Here is a 16,366-nt window from a genome sequence, read left to right as displayed (position 1 = left end):
GGAAATGACGGACACCCTTGGGAACCGATCGCTCTTTTCTACAAATACCTTTCCCCCATGCCGCACATCACCTTTACGTTTGAACACCCTGCAGCTGACCCCGGCGCCCTGCGTGACCCCACCAGTCTCCCAAGGGGCCTCCTGGGGACAGAGCCTCAGGACTCCCTGGCTGGCCACCCGCTGGCCATGAGCCACACGGAGGGGCTCCTAACGACAGCCACAAAACTCCAAAAGGCGACCCGCCAGATTCCAGCAAAACTTTTTTCAATTAAAACCATACTTTACTTAAAATGTAAATGAAAAAAGTTATCCCATGACAAAAATAAAAGAACTAATAAAGAACATCACAAGACACAATTTCTAAGAACTCATGTAATTTTCATATTGAGAGATCCCTGGGGGAAGAGTCCATTCCCCCCCCTGCTTCTTCCCTGGGAGATGCTGTCCTTTTCGGAAACTGTAATTTTAGATTTAAAAAATAAACCCATATGTCAATTCTCGGTGGGTCAGTCCAGGATCTCAGATATCATATCTGAGTACTGGAACAGCCCGCGCTCCGGTTCTCAGCTCTGAGGACACGGGGCGGGACCCTCCTCACACTTCCTGCTTCTCCGGGAAGTCTCCACTCCACTTCCTGGCTTCCTGGCTTCCAAAATAACCGGTGGATTCCAGCTTCCCCCCCCCTCTCCTTTTCCTTCTTCCTGCTGTGCCCATCCTCCCTTCCCCTGCCCCCCCTCCCTGGACTGGGTCCCGTCTCAACTCCCTCCCACCCCTCAGAGCTCAGAGCCAGGCCCCTCTGCTCCCACTGACCCTTATCTAAGGATTTTGTTTCACCAGCCACTTTCTGTGGGTCCTCGTCTTATCTGAAGTCTCTCACTAGGACGCCCCAAGATGTCACGATGCACAAACTCCTCTGTTATCTATTTTGGGGACCAAGCACCTGGGGTCCTCTCCTGCAGACAGAAGGCTGCACCTTTGTATCTCCCTAATGGCCTCAGGCCAGCACGGCTGCACAGCCGGCACCAAATGGACACATAATATGCTGTAACGTCCAGGACTCCAATCCACATTACCTTTGCATATGTGTTAAAAGTACAGATATACGAAAATGCTAAACTTGGCCACAACATCCACAATGACTTCATCATCTACGGTTGATTTCATGGAAGGAACTTAATAAACATCAGCCAAACTCACTGCATAAAGTCTAAGTTATTACTTTTTCTTTTTTCTTATTCAGGAAGAATCTTTCTGGCCACTCCCACAGAAGCATCAGGGCCCTAGGCACTGTGAGCACACAGGCTCCGGGACCTGCCTGCCTTCGAAGGCCAGGAGGAAAGTACCAGAGACACTGCTCAAGTTCTGTGTGCAGAGAAACAAGCGGGAGAAATCCCATACTGGAAACGCCAGCTCGAAACACTAACAGAGCAGCAGGCCCTGGAAGAAGATGAGGAAGCTGGCTCATGGGAGGAAGGCAAAGGGGAAACTGAGCCGAGCCCAGAGGAGCCCCCGCATCGGCTGGAGCAGACCCAAGGCACAGGCCCAGCTCCAGGGCAGGAAGAGGGCAACGAGAAGGAACAGAAGGGACCCTGGAGGACTGGAGCAGTAAGGAGAGCCAGGGACGCTTCCGGGTCACCGTCCACACACCTGGCAGACCCCTCCCCCACACCATCAAGAGGGACCTGCCTTAGGTCTTGAATTCCAACGTTCCCGTTGAGGCTGACACCATGACCCCTGCTTTCCGGTTGTTTTTCCTTAATGTATCTCTGCTAATTGTTTTGGTTGAGCCTCCAGGGTCAGTGGATGTCACGGAGCCTCACCAGGTCATCATCTGACCCAACAGCAAGTTTCTATGTCCACAAGGTATTGCCTATGCACATGGAAAGACGGTCACACACATGGTGTGGGGAAACCAAGGACAGGACAGCACCGGCCCTGCATTTATCGCTGGCTTATTTTAAAACACCTATAGGGGCGCCCGGGGCAGCTCGGTTAGTTAAGCATCCAACTTCAGCCTAGGTCATGATCTCACAGTTTGTGAGTTCAAGACCCGCGCCAGGCTCTCTGCTGACAGCTCAGAGCCTGAAGCCTGCTTCAGATTCTGTGTCTCCCTCTCTCTCTGCCCCTCCCCCAATCATGTGCACTCACGCGCTCTCTCTCTCTCTCACAAAAATAAACATTTACGAAAAATGTTACCAATAAATAAATAAATAAATAAAATACAGCTACAATCCATACAGGATCAATCAATCATAACCAAAGGGCTGACAGTAAGTAATCTCTGAGTGGTAGAATTATGTGGGTTATTTTACTGTCCTTTATTCTTTTTTGTTACCTGTGTTTGAAAAGCACTCAAAATAAAGAAATGGAAATTTCACTTGAAAACAGTCCACCAGTTTTTGCCGGCTCAGGCCAAGCTTTAACAAGAAATGACAAAGAACACTCAGCCCCCACCCAGCTCGCTGTCACACATGGCCACCTGCTGCTCCAAGGGCATGTCTGGCTGCAGTAGGAAGGAGGGATGCTAAGTGCCTGTCACAGACTAAGATACGCCCAAAGGGGACATGTCAGAAACCCCATCGTACACCCTGAAGCGAACCTGCATGCTGCCGAACCAGTGGTTTGTCGTCACGTCCGCTGTAGGGAACTGGGAAAATACAGCAGCAGAAAGGAGAAGGGGCCAACTGGTAGACCACGTAAATCAGCAAGGTGTCTTCTGGGGTAACAGGTCCACAAAGCCACTCCTCGGAAAGAGGCACTGACAGCAACACGTCAGCAGAGTTGTGGCCTACCGAGGAACTATCGGAAGAAGATCAGGCTGACAAATGGCAGGAAGAATAGTATTTTTTGATCCTTTCAAAGAAAAACAATGAAAGGCTTAGCAGACACCTCATTTCTCAGCACAGCAACTTTGCGCTTAATCTTGAGTGGCGTCCACACGACATGTGTAGAAGGTCACAGTGATCTGAAATGTTATGAAAATACCCTTTTCACAATTCAATTACACTTTCGTTATGTTTCACCCAACCAGACGATGAGGATGTTGCTCTTCCTTAGTCATTAAAACTAGAGGGAAGACGATTTATGCTAAAAACAAAATTAGTGTCTGACTAAGAATCAATCACTGTATCTAAAGGTTACACAGGCAAGAATAAAATCTGCTTTGTTTTAATAAGATACACCTTTTATAGCTTTTTTTCCCCTTTACCTCTTCCCTAATTCAATGTACCATATTGAATGCATAGGTTTTCCCAAGGGAAAAATAATTCTGCTTGAATTATAAAAGTGTCACATTCACAGTTCATAGAGAATAATACTGCTCAGCTTCTCATCAAAATTATACTGCCTGGTGCAGAATTCTAAATAAAGCCGGTGTAATGTACAAACTTATTATCTGACTCGGGATGTCACCGGAAAAGCAATGGGGTGAGGGATGGAGAACCACAGGCTGACCCTCCCTCACAGGGACCCACTTGGCTCACAGGTCCATTACCGTAAAACCTCTGGATGTGACTTTCCCACCCCAGCTCTCTGATTCCCCAGTGCTAACTGCGTGGCTGCTTTCAAAATCTGGCTTCACATAAAGCCCATGATTTCATCAATACCTACACAAAAATAATTTATTCTACCGTAAACCTACAGCACGATGGTTTAAATGAAATTTTTCATTATTTGCCATAACGGAGTTGATGAGTTTTTTAAGCGTACAAAGGACATATTCCTTTTTCACGCTTGCTTATGCGATAGCACCTGCCAACATGTGTCTCAATAGACTTCTTCCTGGGCCTACTTAAGGTCTGGTCTCTTCTTGGGCCTCAGCTTGGGCTGTTTGGCATGCAGGCTGGAACACCAATCCCAAATGAAGGATTTAACTACGCTTTCCATCAGCCAGCAGACAGGTCCAGAAATGGGCTGCAGAGCCCATTTCCAAAGTCACAAATGCGCATCGGCCTTGGCTACATTTACCAACATCACGAGGGCCTTCCTTCTGGCTCTCTCTCCACATTCTCTGCATCACAGAGCTGCTACTTCTCTTTTCAACCCCCGAGTCAGTTCTTTTCAGGGCTGGTCACTCCTTTACACTAAGAAGGTTGACAAGGGTTCATTCTGAGGGTTGTTATGGACATGAAAAGAGAGATGGTCCCCCCGTGTCCTCCAGGAATATAAAGAGGAAGAAAATACAAGCCTCTGACTACGGGTGGCCATTCTCCCCTCAAAGAGAGAGAAAGAGACAACTGAGCCAAGAAAGGGTATCTTCTAAACCCTGGTCAAGGTCATGCCTATCTAATGCTTTAGACACCTTAGTTCCATGTATCAATTCTTTTCCTTCTTTCTGGACCAAATATGAGTTGGGTGCACACAATGAGATTACTGCAGCTTTACAGTAAGACCTGACTTCTTACTGCAGTGTCAGTGCCCTGCCTGCCTTCTCCGTCCACACTAGGCTGCCTATTCTGGGTTTTCTGGCTCTCCACACAAACTTCAGAATCAGCTTGTCAATATCCATAGAGCTACCTACTGAGATTTTGGCCTAGATTACATTGAATATATAGATCAAGTTGGGAAGAACTGACATCTTAACATTATTGAGTCCTTTTCTCCGTACACTGGAGTATCTTCCCATTTATTTATCTCCTGGTTGAGGTTGATGCAATTTGCCATCAAGAGGCCTTGCTCCACAGAAACACTAAGTACAGAAATGACTCTACAAAAGCCTACAGCAAATATATCTAGAAATACCACTCTACAAGTGAGATGCACACAGGCTGGAAAAGGGGCTCCACAGGACAGCGGAAACTGAGATCCCAGAGAAGAGCCAGTGGGTGTGGGATATAAATGTTTCTGTCAACAACTACGCTACTAAAATGAAGACTTTTTACATGATTATGTTCTCTGCCCAGCCCTTTAGGGAGCCTTTCCAAGATTACTTCTAATGGACACCACGGTGTCCGCTGGGAGGATCAGAGAGATGGCGTGTATCCAAAGGCTTTGACAAGCAAGAGTGCCGCACGCATACAAGGGATTAGGATCACTTCACGTTCCACAATCTGGCTGGACAAAAGCAGCAGATAAATTCTCTCCAAACCATATGGGAGTCTGGCCTCGGTATTTCCATCCACGGTGTTACGTAACCGAGCATCCAGTAGTGACGAGCTCTGTATCTACACACACGCCTACAACCAATGGGCCAGCGGCACCAGTAAGCCGACCCCAGACGACGGGTAGAAACAGGATGCTGTCCAAAGAGGAAAGGACAGGAGAACCCAGTCCTGAAACATAGCAGTGTAGCTAGAAATGGCAGGGGGGCGCACACGCAGGGGACATCCAGAACACGCCACAGGAAGTAAATAAGGACAGATCAGCACAGGACAGCTGCACAGAGCCAGGCTTCCCATGATGGAGGGAGGAGAGTTACTAACACAGCAATTCCCAGAAACAGGGAAGTTTCCAGCAGGGCCTCGGGAGAAGCCCGCCCCCAAAGTCCACACATTCTACAACCGTCACCTGCTGCTTCAGGCTTCTCCGTCAGCCAGACGCTTGAGCCAATGATTTGGTAAGTGACTATGACACCTCCCTCTTCCTCCTCACCTTGCACATCAGAGCTCCCACCGCAGCCTGCAAACTATACCAGAAGGGCTCCATCTCCTTCTCAAACATCTTCCCCAGGACTGCAGCCACACGGTTTTCCCCCAGGGGTCACTGTGCCCTCCCAACCCCTGGAGATGGCTGGAGACCCGGCTGGCTGTCTACGCTAAGGCATGGATCCCGGTAGATGCCGGGGATGCTGCTAAACATCCTACATTGCACAAGACAGCCCCCCAGGACCAAGAATTTCAAGCCCCAAACGTCAATAGTGCCTGGCTGGAGAACCCTGCTCTGGCCCCAGCACCGTAGTCTCCGGATTCCGTGGCAGCTTCCTCTCTTGGCTGCTCTAACCCACCCTGCAGACAGAAGCCCAGAAGCCCAAGTGGCCTACTGAAGAGCCAAGTCTGACCTGACGGGGCCCTTCCTGGGTAATTTGACCGTGTGGCTTCCTGGATCCTTAAGAGGTGCCCAGGCGCCCAGAGCCACCTCTCCATTCTCTCCCTGCAGTCCTGGCCTCCTCGCCGCTCTGTGCAGCCACAACCACTGAGCATCTCGGATTTCATGGTAACAACACATACCTTCCTGTCTGCTGCCTCTACTTGGAACTCTCCCACTTTCTTTAAGCAGCTCCTCCTTGGAACCTTCCTTGAATCCCCAAACTATTTATAATCCCCCAGCCCCCAGATATACGTGGCCGTCCTATCCCTTACATTTCCTTAAAAGGATTCATTATAATCTAAAATTAGAGAATTAGGGGGAGCCTGGGTGGCTCAGCGTCCGACTTCAGCTCAGCTCATGATCTCGTGGTTCATGAGTTTGAGCCCCATGTCAGGCTCTGTGCTGACAGCTCAGAGCCTGGAGCCTGCTTTGGATTCTGTGTCTCCCTCTCTCTCTGCCCCTCGCCCACTCACACTCTGTCTCTCTCTCTCTCTCTCTCTCTGTCAAAAATAAATAAACATTAAAAAAACAAATTAAAAAAAAAAAGACTGTCTCTCTCTGTGTCCCCTGCTCATAAGCTCTCTCTCTCTCTAAAATAAATGAATAAACAAATAAATAATGAAAATGAATGACCAAATAAATGAAGAGTGAAGTGCTAGCCATAAATCTGTCTATGAGGCCTGCTCATGCTCACAGGAACACTGAATAAACCCAATCATGTTGGAGGGAGGAGGACTGGATGACATCTTGCTCACAGTAGAAGCTACGGGGACCAGAGTCAGAGGGCAGAGATGTGGGAGGGGAGCTCAGAGGAGAGACCCCTAAAGGCCAAAGTTAGGGGCAGAGAGAAGGAAATCACGGGAGCCACAAATTCAAAGGAGTGCTTTCCTTCGGTGAGCATGATGACAGACGGCAGGCTGGGAAGACCTGGAATCTTGCAATCCCAAATTAAAGCCTTGTCCTCTGACCCCGGTACAAACACAGGGACAATCAGCACAAAGGAAGCCGACCACCAAATTGTGAAAGGACAACTGCCACCAGTGAATCAATGAAATCATTCACTGCAGGCTTAAAATGCTAAAAGCACACTCCTAGATTTCAACAACGGAAAAAATTAATAGGATGAAAAATCACTTGATTAAGTCAATGAACGCACGTCAATTCAGGGGCATATTCTCAACGGGCACACGGCCATCACAATTACAGTTATGCCTGCTCATTAATACGGAAAGCTGCTTGTGATGGAATGATGAAGAAGCAGTAAACCAAATGGTATCTATGATGGAATGATAAAAATACGCCCAGGCACCGTCACTGGTGGAAAACCCACACAAACGTTTGTTTGCTGGAGAATGGCCAACAGCGACGACTTCCGTTTCCGCTACTGCCGCCGTGGGCTGCGCGGCACCAGTGCGGGTGGGGAGGAGGTCAAGCAGCAAGTGCATCCCGATAGGCAGCTTCAGATCATGTCGTGAGCGTGTGGGCAGCAACTCCTCCTACGGGAGCAGCCAGGAGGGCTGTGGAGCCTCCCCTGAAAGGCACTGTGGCCAGAAGAGAGATCCAGAAACCCAGTGCTGGGCAAACGCCCTCCAAACTATCGGTCTGGTAGAAGCTGGAAAGCGTGGTGTCTGATGCATTCCAATCCCTCCGCCAGACTGTGGGACTCTCTGCGGAGCTGGAAGCCACAGGCCAGGAAGGATGATGAGGAAACCGGGAGCACTTCGAGCTAAAGGTTTACTAGAAGCAAGTCACAAAATATTTTATTCACCCTCCTGTGGTTTCATTTCTGCTGTTTCTTCTTTGTCTACTGACTCAGATGCTACAATGTTTGAACACTGCGCGCAGGTCCCTCACGTCCCTGGCTGGTCCCCTCGGAGCCCAGAACCGTCTGGGTCAAAGGAACAGGGTGGCACAGCTCTCCTCTCCTGGCCCAACGCGGCTGCTAATCCCGTACCAGGAGACGCCATGGAAGCAGGTGGCTTCTGAGGATGGAATGGCTCTTCAGCCACATCTCAGCTTGACAGGCTGGGTCCCACCAGGGGACAGTAAGGTGGAACCACACTGAACACAACCGCGTGGACCAGAGGCGCGCAGACTCGTAATCTGGGGTGCATCCATACTGCTCTGGGGCTGACCTCACAGGCCCCAGGAGCATCAGGAAATCTGGCTGCCCCCCAGCAAAGCAGGCGGGACAGGGCTTTGCGGCACCGAGAGCGCCAGCCAGAGGCTGCCTGCACCACCGAGACAGGAGATAAAAGCTAGAAACCAGCTTTGTTGCCAAACACAGAAAACTGGGTCCATGGGTTATGACATAACCATGAGGTCAAGAGCACACTGTACACGCTGTATGTGAGCCAATTTGACAATCAATTATATTTTTAAAAAAGAAATATGTTCTTGAAAAACACTACAGGATATAGGGAAATATATATGGAAAAAATAAAAGTTGTAAAAGTTGGGGAGACTGGGTGGCTCAGTCGGTTGGGTGTCCGAGTTTTGCTCAGGTCATGATCGTGCGGTTCACAAGTTCGAGCCCCATGTTGGGCTCTGTGCTGACAGCTCACACCCTGGAGCCTACTTGGGATTCTGTGTGTGTCTCTCTCTGCCCCTCCCCTGCTCACACTCTGTCTTTCTTTTCTCTCTCTTCTCTCTTCCTTTCTCTCTCTCTCAGAAACATTTAAACATTAAAAAAAAATTTTTTAAGTTGTAAAAGTATGTGTATATACACATGCAGATACAGATCATATATACCACATTTCCTCATATATATCTGATGATGCCAGGGAGAAAAAGTGTGCCATTATAAAAACAAAAACACGAAGAGCATAATTAATCTATGAGAGGAAAATGATAAATGAGTCTTATTTTTCTTAATCAATGTTTTGGCATTTTCCACTTTTCTAACAAGATCACAATTACATTTAAAACTGAGGGCAAGGACACAATAAACACCTGCTTGGTTTAAGAGAACTGTGAGACCTCACATCCCTACAAAATCTCAAACACAGCACAGGAAGCGCAGAACAGGAGGGTTCGTGAGGCGGGGCTGCAGTCTGTAAACGAGGCCCTGGTAGGTCAAGAGTTACCTGTGAACCTCACCTCCTCGTCCGCAAGGAAATCCTACTCCCTCGGATCCTTATTTGTTATCATCCCTAATACAGTGAGATCGTTTTTCTAAATTTCCAAATTTGTGACAGGCAGTGTGGACCCCAGATACTAGCTTAGAAACAGACAAAAAGTGGAGTGCCTGGGCAGCTCAGTCGGTTAAGCATCCAGCTCTTGATTTTGGCTCAGGTCATGATCTTGCAGTCTGTGAAATCGAGCCCCATGTCGGGCTCTGTGCTGACAGTATGGAGCCTGCTTGAGATTCTCTCTCTCTCTCTCTCTCTCTCTCTCTCTCTCTCTATTTCTCAAAATAAATATACAAACATCAAAAATAAAGAAATGGATAAAGAGTGACAAAATCTTCTGAGAAGGAAGAATTTTCGATAAACCATACAGCAAGCGAGTGCTTCTCATTTCAGGTCAGGATATGGTTTTTAAGGACATGAGACAGAGCTTCTCTGAGGACAAAACTCACCCCAAACGGCATTTACCGCTATCACCGTTCAACTTATTCCCAACACAGTCCCTTCCGGAGGCGGCCAGACAGAAACGATGCTGTGAATGGTTAGAAGGAAGCCTGCAGCCAGAGGCAGCCCCGGGAAGGAAGACAAAGTCCCCCACATCTGTGAGCCAACCTGAGCTTGGGGGCCTCGAATTCAATTACTCTTCGCCCACGTCCAACCACACCCCGTGAGGCAGAGCCGCTGAGCCTCAGGGACCTCCAGCTTTATGAGCCGACGGGAGACACACAGAAAATGAATCATATTCTCCTGCTACACAAACAGAAGAAACAGCAGAAGAAATCTACAGAACAGTGAGAAGCAGTATTTTTCAAATATGGGGTGAGACGCGTGAGCTGTTCAGGAAAAGAATTGGGTGCTTGTCCATGAGCAATTTGGCTTTTGTGTATTTGTGGGATTTCTTAGTGAAATACATTAATTCAGAACACACTAAAGGATACTAGACTAGAATAGAAAATGCCAGAGGGTATCACACAGGATAAAGATAAGAACCTTTTCATGAAACATTTTTCAGCTTCATACACACATACCCCAAAAATCTCTTTCTTACTGTGGATCACAGTCAAAGTTTCCCTTCACAGAAAGTTCTGGAATTCGCAGCCCCAGACACATGAGCAGACTATGGTGAGGAGGCAGGATAGTCTTTCCTGGGACATCCCACAGAGCTAATATGTTAGTAATATTTTTGGAATTCAGAGAAAGCAACAATTTCTGCGCTCACTCTAACTCTAAAGCCCCGACCGCCCCAAGTCCGACACGGCAACCCAGGGGGGGTCAAGAAAGAGAACCACCCGCTGCCAACAAAGAGGGCCCAGGACCGAGATTGGGTCCTCCAAGAAGCCTCGGTGACCTGCCCCATCAAACTCCCATCCCCCCGCTGCAAACACACCCAGTTTGGGGGCACACGGTCAAAGTATTTTTAATTGCTTTACGAGTGACCATAGAATACGTCCACTTGGATGGAAAGATCCACCAGAAATGCTGTTTATGCCTTTACAGCCCCAAAGCCTCAGGCACAGAGCTGCTGTTCACTGCTGTGGTCGGCAGGTACGGGCCCTGTTTCTGAAAACCATCGGATGGCTGGCGCTTAGCAGTGTCCTCCCGGGGAGCTGAACAGAAAAGTGTGGCCCTGGGAACCAGGCAAGCCAGGCTTAAGTCATCACTCTGCCTCACGCCGGCCATGTGGCCTCGAGTAAGTGAGCTAATACCTCTGAAATCTGACATCAAGGATGGTACCCATTTAACAGTATTACCGTAGAGATCAAATAAGAGGGTACATGTAAAGCACTTAGAACAGAAAGTGATTGATGAATATCAGCTGTTGTTATTCTAGCACGTGGAGCTCAAGATTCCACCAACCCCTGGGATTAGTTCGGGGAGGGTTCCCAGCATCCAGATGTTTGGTGTTCTCTAGGGGACGCACCCTACTCGTGTCTCAAAGAAGTAAAGGTAGGAGAGCTGGTGAGGCTGGCTATGAACATTTCTGAATGGCAGAAACTGGAATCTGACCCATTTCCCCAGGGCAGCGGGGAAACATGGCTTTCCAAGAAAAACAAGGCTCTCACCAGATGTGAGTTTTAGTAAAAAACACTGAAATACAGTCAGGAAACAAGAAAGGGCAGGTGCAACAGCACTGAGGGGGTAGGGAGTTAAGAAACTTTCTGCGCAGATTCATCAAGAAAAACTGAGCACATGAGTGAACACTGATCTGTGCTATCACAGCCCAGGTGAGCAAAAGGGAAGACCAGGCAGTTGAAGAGAATGGCCGCGTCAGGCTCTGGAGAGGCCACATCTGAGTGCCACTGGGTCACACTCGGGGGAGAGGACCACGATCACACAGTGCGTGATCACCACGACCACAGATCACCACAATCTGATCTCTCTGCAGCGAACAGAACCCGAGGGCGCTGGCAGTGGGACCAGAGGGAAGCATGACGGCAGTCGAGGATCCCATAAGCACACGCTGACAGTTGAGAATGTCTGGCCATGATTATAGACAGAGTGAAAGCGGCAACCCGATAGCCACACAGAACATTCTAGGCTGAGAGGAAGGGTAAGGGATTGATCAGAACCCCAGGGGCAGGGGCGGGTGGAGGAGACCTCTGCACAGGTAGGTTACTTTTGGGGAGCAGGATAGCAAGTGAGAAAGGAAAGGTGATGCCAGGCAGATTCTAGAGGGTTCTCAGCAGAGCAGACAGACTAGCGCCATTTGCTCCACAGAGGTGGTGGCAGGGAGGTGGTGACAAGCTTCATACTTGAGAGGCTGCCAGAAATAGCTGTTAAAGGTAAATTCACTAAGAAATTTAAAAATAATTTTGTTTAGCAAAATGGTACAGTTGCTATGGAAAAGCGTATGGTAATTCCTCAAAAGGTTAAACATAGTATTACCATATGACCCAGCATTTCCACATCTGATATACACCCCAGAACAAGGGAAGGCAGGGACTTGAACAGTTATCTGTAAACGTACGTTCAGAGCATTATTCACGATGGTCCAAGGGTGTAAACAACCCAAGTGTCCCTCAGTAGATGCATAAATAAACAAAACTGGATACACATATGATGGAATAGAAGTCTGCCTCAAAAAGGAAGGAAATTCTGACGGCGGCTACACCAAGGATGGCCCTGAAGTCGTTACACGGGTGACGGAAGCCGGTCACGGAGGGACAAATGCTGTGTGATTCCACTTACATGAGGAACCTTGCATGGAAACATTTCTGGAGACCACACAGGATGGTGGGTGCCAGGGGCTGGGGGAGGGAAAGAACGGAGAGTAACTCTTTAATGGGGACAGAGGTCCTGTTTGGGAGATGAAAAAAGTTCTGGAGATGGACGGTGGTGGCTATGCACTACCACGTGAAAGCACTTAATGCCAAGGAACCAAATAATGGTGGTTAAGATCGGGGGCACCCGGGTGGCCCAGTTGGTTAAGCATCTGATCCTTAACTTTGGCTCAGGTCATGATCTCAGGGTTGTGAGATTGAGCCCTATATCAGGATCTGCACCCAGTGCAGAGTCTGCTTGAGATTCTGGGGAGGGGGAACCTGGGGAAAGGCACCTGGGGAAAGGCCGGTTAAGCCTCTGACTCTTGGTTTCAGCTCAGGCCATGAACTCACAGTTGGTGAGTTCGAGCCCCATGTCCGGCTCTGTGCTGACAGTGCACAGCCTGCTTGGGATTCTTTCTCTCTCCCTCTCTCTCTGCCCCTCCTGCACGCTCACTTTCTCAAAATAAATAAATAAACTTAAAAACAAAAGAGAAGAGATTCTCCCTCTTCCTTTCTCTCTGCCCCTCCCTTCCCCACTTGTGCGCGTACCCGTGCTCTCTCTAAATGAATAAATAAGTTGGTTAAGGTGGCACGTTTTTATGTCAATTACCGTAATAAAATTTTTTTAAGGATCTTGCAGCAGCCCTAAGGTTCAGGGCATTAACTGAAGGCCAGCAAAGCAGCACAAAGGCGAGCCTGTCTCCAGAAACACGTGCCCCAGGGCAGGCCCCGAAGCGGGGGCAACCGAGGCCGCCTGCAGAGAAGGGAATGAGGATCAGGCCACAGGTCGGCTGCAGCGTCCTCTCCTGCTGCACAGAACACACCCAAGTGTCCTCGCATTTGTGTGTGCGCTTATGTGAGCCGTCCCTGGAAGAAGTCTGCTGCAGTAGCAAATGGACGCCAGAACTGGTGACGTGGTAACAACGTCTGATGCCATGTTTATCCTGCATCTAATTACTTCCTCAAACTCTTCTTTTTTTTAATGTTTTTTAATGTTTATTTATTTTTGGAAGAGAAAGAGAGAGAGAGACAGAAACAGACAGAGCACAAGCAGGGGAGGGGCAGAAAGAGAGAGAGAGAAACAGAATTGGAAGCAGGCGCCAGGCTCCAAGCTGTCGGCATAGAGCCCGACGCGGGGCTTGAACTCAAGAACCGCGAGATCGTGGGGCACCTGGGTGGCTTAGTCAGTTAAGCGTCCGACTTTCGCTTAGGTCATGATCTCGCGGTTTGTGGGTTCGAGCCCCGCGTTGGGCTCTGTGCTGACTGCCAGCTCAGAGCCTGGAGCCTGTTTCAGTCTGTGACTCCCTCTCTCTCTGACCCTCCCCTGCTCACGCTGTCTCTCTCTCTCCTAGAAATTAAAAAAAAAAAAAAGAACCGCGAGATCGTGACCTGAGTCGGACGCTTAATAGACTGAGCCACCCAGGCGCCCCTCCCCAAACCCTTCTTGACTCTTTCTTCCCTGAGGCACAAATGCCGGGGCTGACTCTAATCTGCAAGGTGGATGTGGGCAGCAGCTGTGACGGAGCAGCCGCCCCCCCACCCCCCAATCCCATCAGCTCACCCTACATGATGCCAGTCATCGATGAGGACACACAGATCATCTTAAAAATCCAAACGGCCACAAAGGGCCACCCTTTGGGAAGCCACATGTACCCCCTACGAAATGCCACAGTCTTCTTCATATCCTCTCTGTAGCAGGTGGTTCACGATTGTACTTCCATGTTCACAGAGCAAAACCTAAAGAGCCAGAGCAATGCAAAACCCAGGGTCCTGGGATGGAAGTCTTTAAATCTCACATGCAGAGCATCAAGGTGCAAAAACACCAAGTACAAAATTAGCAGCGAGGGAGGCGAGGTTTGAGACAAAGCTCAGTCACCGGTCTGGCTGATGTAAAGTCGGCCCCCATCTATGAACATCATGAACTTCCCTCCTGTCTTACAATAAAACATCCACCGCAGGAAGGTCTTACAAGGCTCCCGTCACCAAATAACTTGACATGGAGGGAGGCGGGTAGACAAAAGTCGAGCCAAATCAAATTTAATAATGTAAGAGTATATTTAGAAATCTAAAATTACTTCTGGGCTCAAACTTCCTGTAATTTTTATCTATTCTTATGCCAGCCGCACCTGTTTGTCTGAAATGCCAGGAGGTAGTAGTAAATGCACTGCACACACGGCTAATTTTAACTCTGGAACAATAAAGAAGTTTGAGGCAAGATCAAGTTGCCTAAATAGTTCACCGAGAACGTCAATATACGCACCACATGCACCACATCGCTCTCTCTATAGATTGCTATAGTCCTTTTACACCAAATTCACATAAACATCAAGAAATGACACTAAGATTCCAAGAGCGCGGCCAGAGAGCCGCACCAGCTGAGACCACAAAGCCCCTAGGGCTCCATGCACGTCTAGTTACGCCAGTTCCCGTGGTCACAGCACCGGGGAGACACATCTGACGCACATTTGCCTTTGTTCCAGACCTAGTGGCAAACTTCAAAGTTGGGAAGTCACTTTCTAAACCATGAGTTAATCCGGAAGATTCTTGTTCTCTGAAGGAAGCAGCCTGGGCAGAGATCTGCAAACCATACCGCCTTCTACAGTAAGTCAGCCCCGTGGAAACTGCCAGAACAGGGAAACCCAAGAGCGTGTGGCCCAGGGGCTCCTCTGAGGACCCTACCCGTGACCCCCCTCCCGGCACCTCCACACCGGAAGCGTCCTGCAGACCAGAGGTGAAGGCATCTTTCATCCAAGGGGCAACAGGGCGAGAACAAGTAATTGAAGGCGGTGAGGATCACAGGACCCTGGGACCCCGGGATTCCTCGCTCTTCTGTGCCAGCAAATAACACACTGCAGGATGAAGATGTCCCCCCCCTTCCTACAGCACAGCTGGAGGTCCCATGGGTGCCTGGGACACCTACAGCCTCAGCCCCCCACCTCCCCCCCCCAGATATCCTGACCAGTGACGTGCAAACATCATTCTCAAAGTCCGAATATTTCCATAGAGGAAATTCAGAACATCTCCTTGCTGAGGGGCAGGGAGCCAGCCAGGACAGTACGGAAGAGCCCCGGAAGAAGAAGGAAGAAAAATACCAACGCCCGGGGGGCAGGACCATGCTCAATGCAGATGCCACCCCTGGGCTGTTTCTCCAGCTCATGCTTTGCGAGACAGGCCCTGCGTCTCTCACCCTGCCCAGGGAGCCCTGTAGGGTGGCCTGAGGGTGGCCCGTCCTTCTGCACACAAGGGCCTACCTTTACCCGGACGGTCTGGTCCGACACGCTGCTCATCATGTCGCTGATGGAGCGGAAGAGCTGTAGCAGCGACTCCATGAAGTCGGCCTCTCCTTTGTCTTCATAGAGTCTGCAAAGGAGCACACGCACACCTGGGGGGCCTGGCAGACGGGGCCTCACCACCTGCTGCTCCCGCACCAAGAGCCTGGACGGGTGCTGCCTGAGTGGCCAGGGAGGGCATGGGGAGCGTCCCCCACACCCACGGGCCACGGGAGGCAGTTCTGAAATGGGGTTTGTCTGCACCACCCAGCTAGGGAGAGACGTCTTCACACTGACCAAGCTGGTTTTCAACCATACCATTTACTGCTTTGTCAGTGTCACATAGTACATCTTCTAAATCCGAAAAACACAGAAACGTATAGACAAGGAGGGAGGCAGACAGAGAGAGGAAGGAATAGAGGAAGGAGGAACAGAGAAATTCAGCTTTAATCCCACCCCACAGAGAGGATACCAGTAACATTTTGGTGTATTTCCTGCCAGTGTTTTATAAACCCACAAAGTCATAATTAACGTAAATTTAATTTCCTGAATTTAACACGATCTCGTAACCATTTGAAAACGGTACTATGATAGTAAATTCAAAATGACTTTATTTCAGAGTGATGGCACTGCACAAATTCATTCACCACAGAATTGGTGGTAATGGGAAAATGTTCAAGAG

The 16,366-nt window shown here is 49.2% G+C and overlaps 1 protein-coding gene across 1 annotated transcript in view; it reads right to left on the bottom strand.

The window, feature by feature from the left end:
• Positions 1-16,366, bottom strand: part of DOCK1 (dedicator of cytokinesis 1) — a 462,145-nt gene that overhangs the window by 367,073 nt on the left and 78,706 nt on the right. The window contains exon 23 of the mRNA XM_077762917.1: positions 15,667-15,775. Coding sequence (XP_077619043.1) covers positions 15,667-15,775 — 109 coding nt within the window. The remainder of the gene's footprint in view (positions 1-15,666; positions 15,776-16,366) is intronic.

Source organism: Crocuta crocuta, unplaced genomic scaffold, assembly GCF_008692635.1.
Source record: "Crocuta crocuta isolate KB4526 unplaced genomic scaffold, BGI_CrCroc_1.0 scaffold466, whole genome shotgun sequence".
NCBI classification, from domain to species: Eukaryota; Metazoa; Chordata; class Mammalia; order Carnivora; family Hyaenidae; genus Crocuta; species Crocuta crocuta.
The sequence above is the reverse complement of the archived record's forward strand: the minus strand, read 5'-3'. Positions and strand labels throughout refer to the sequence as shown.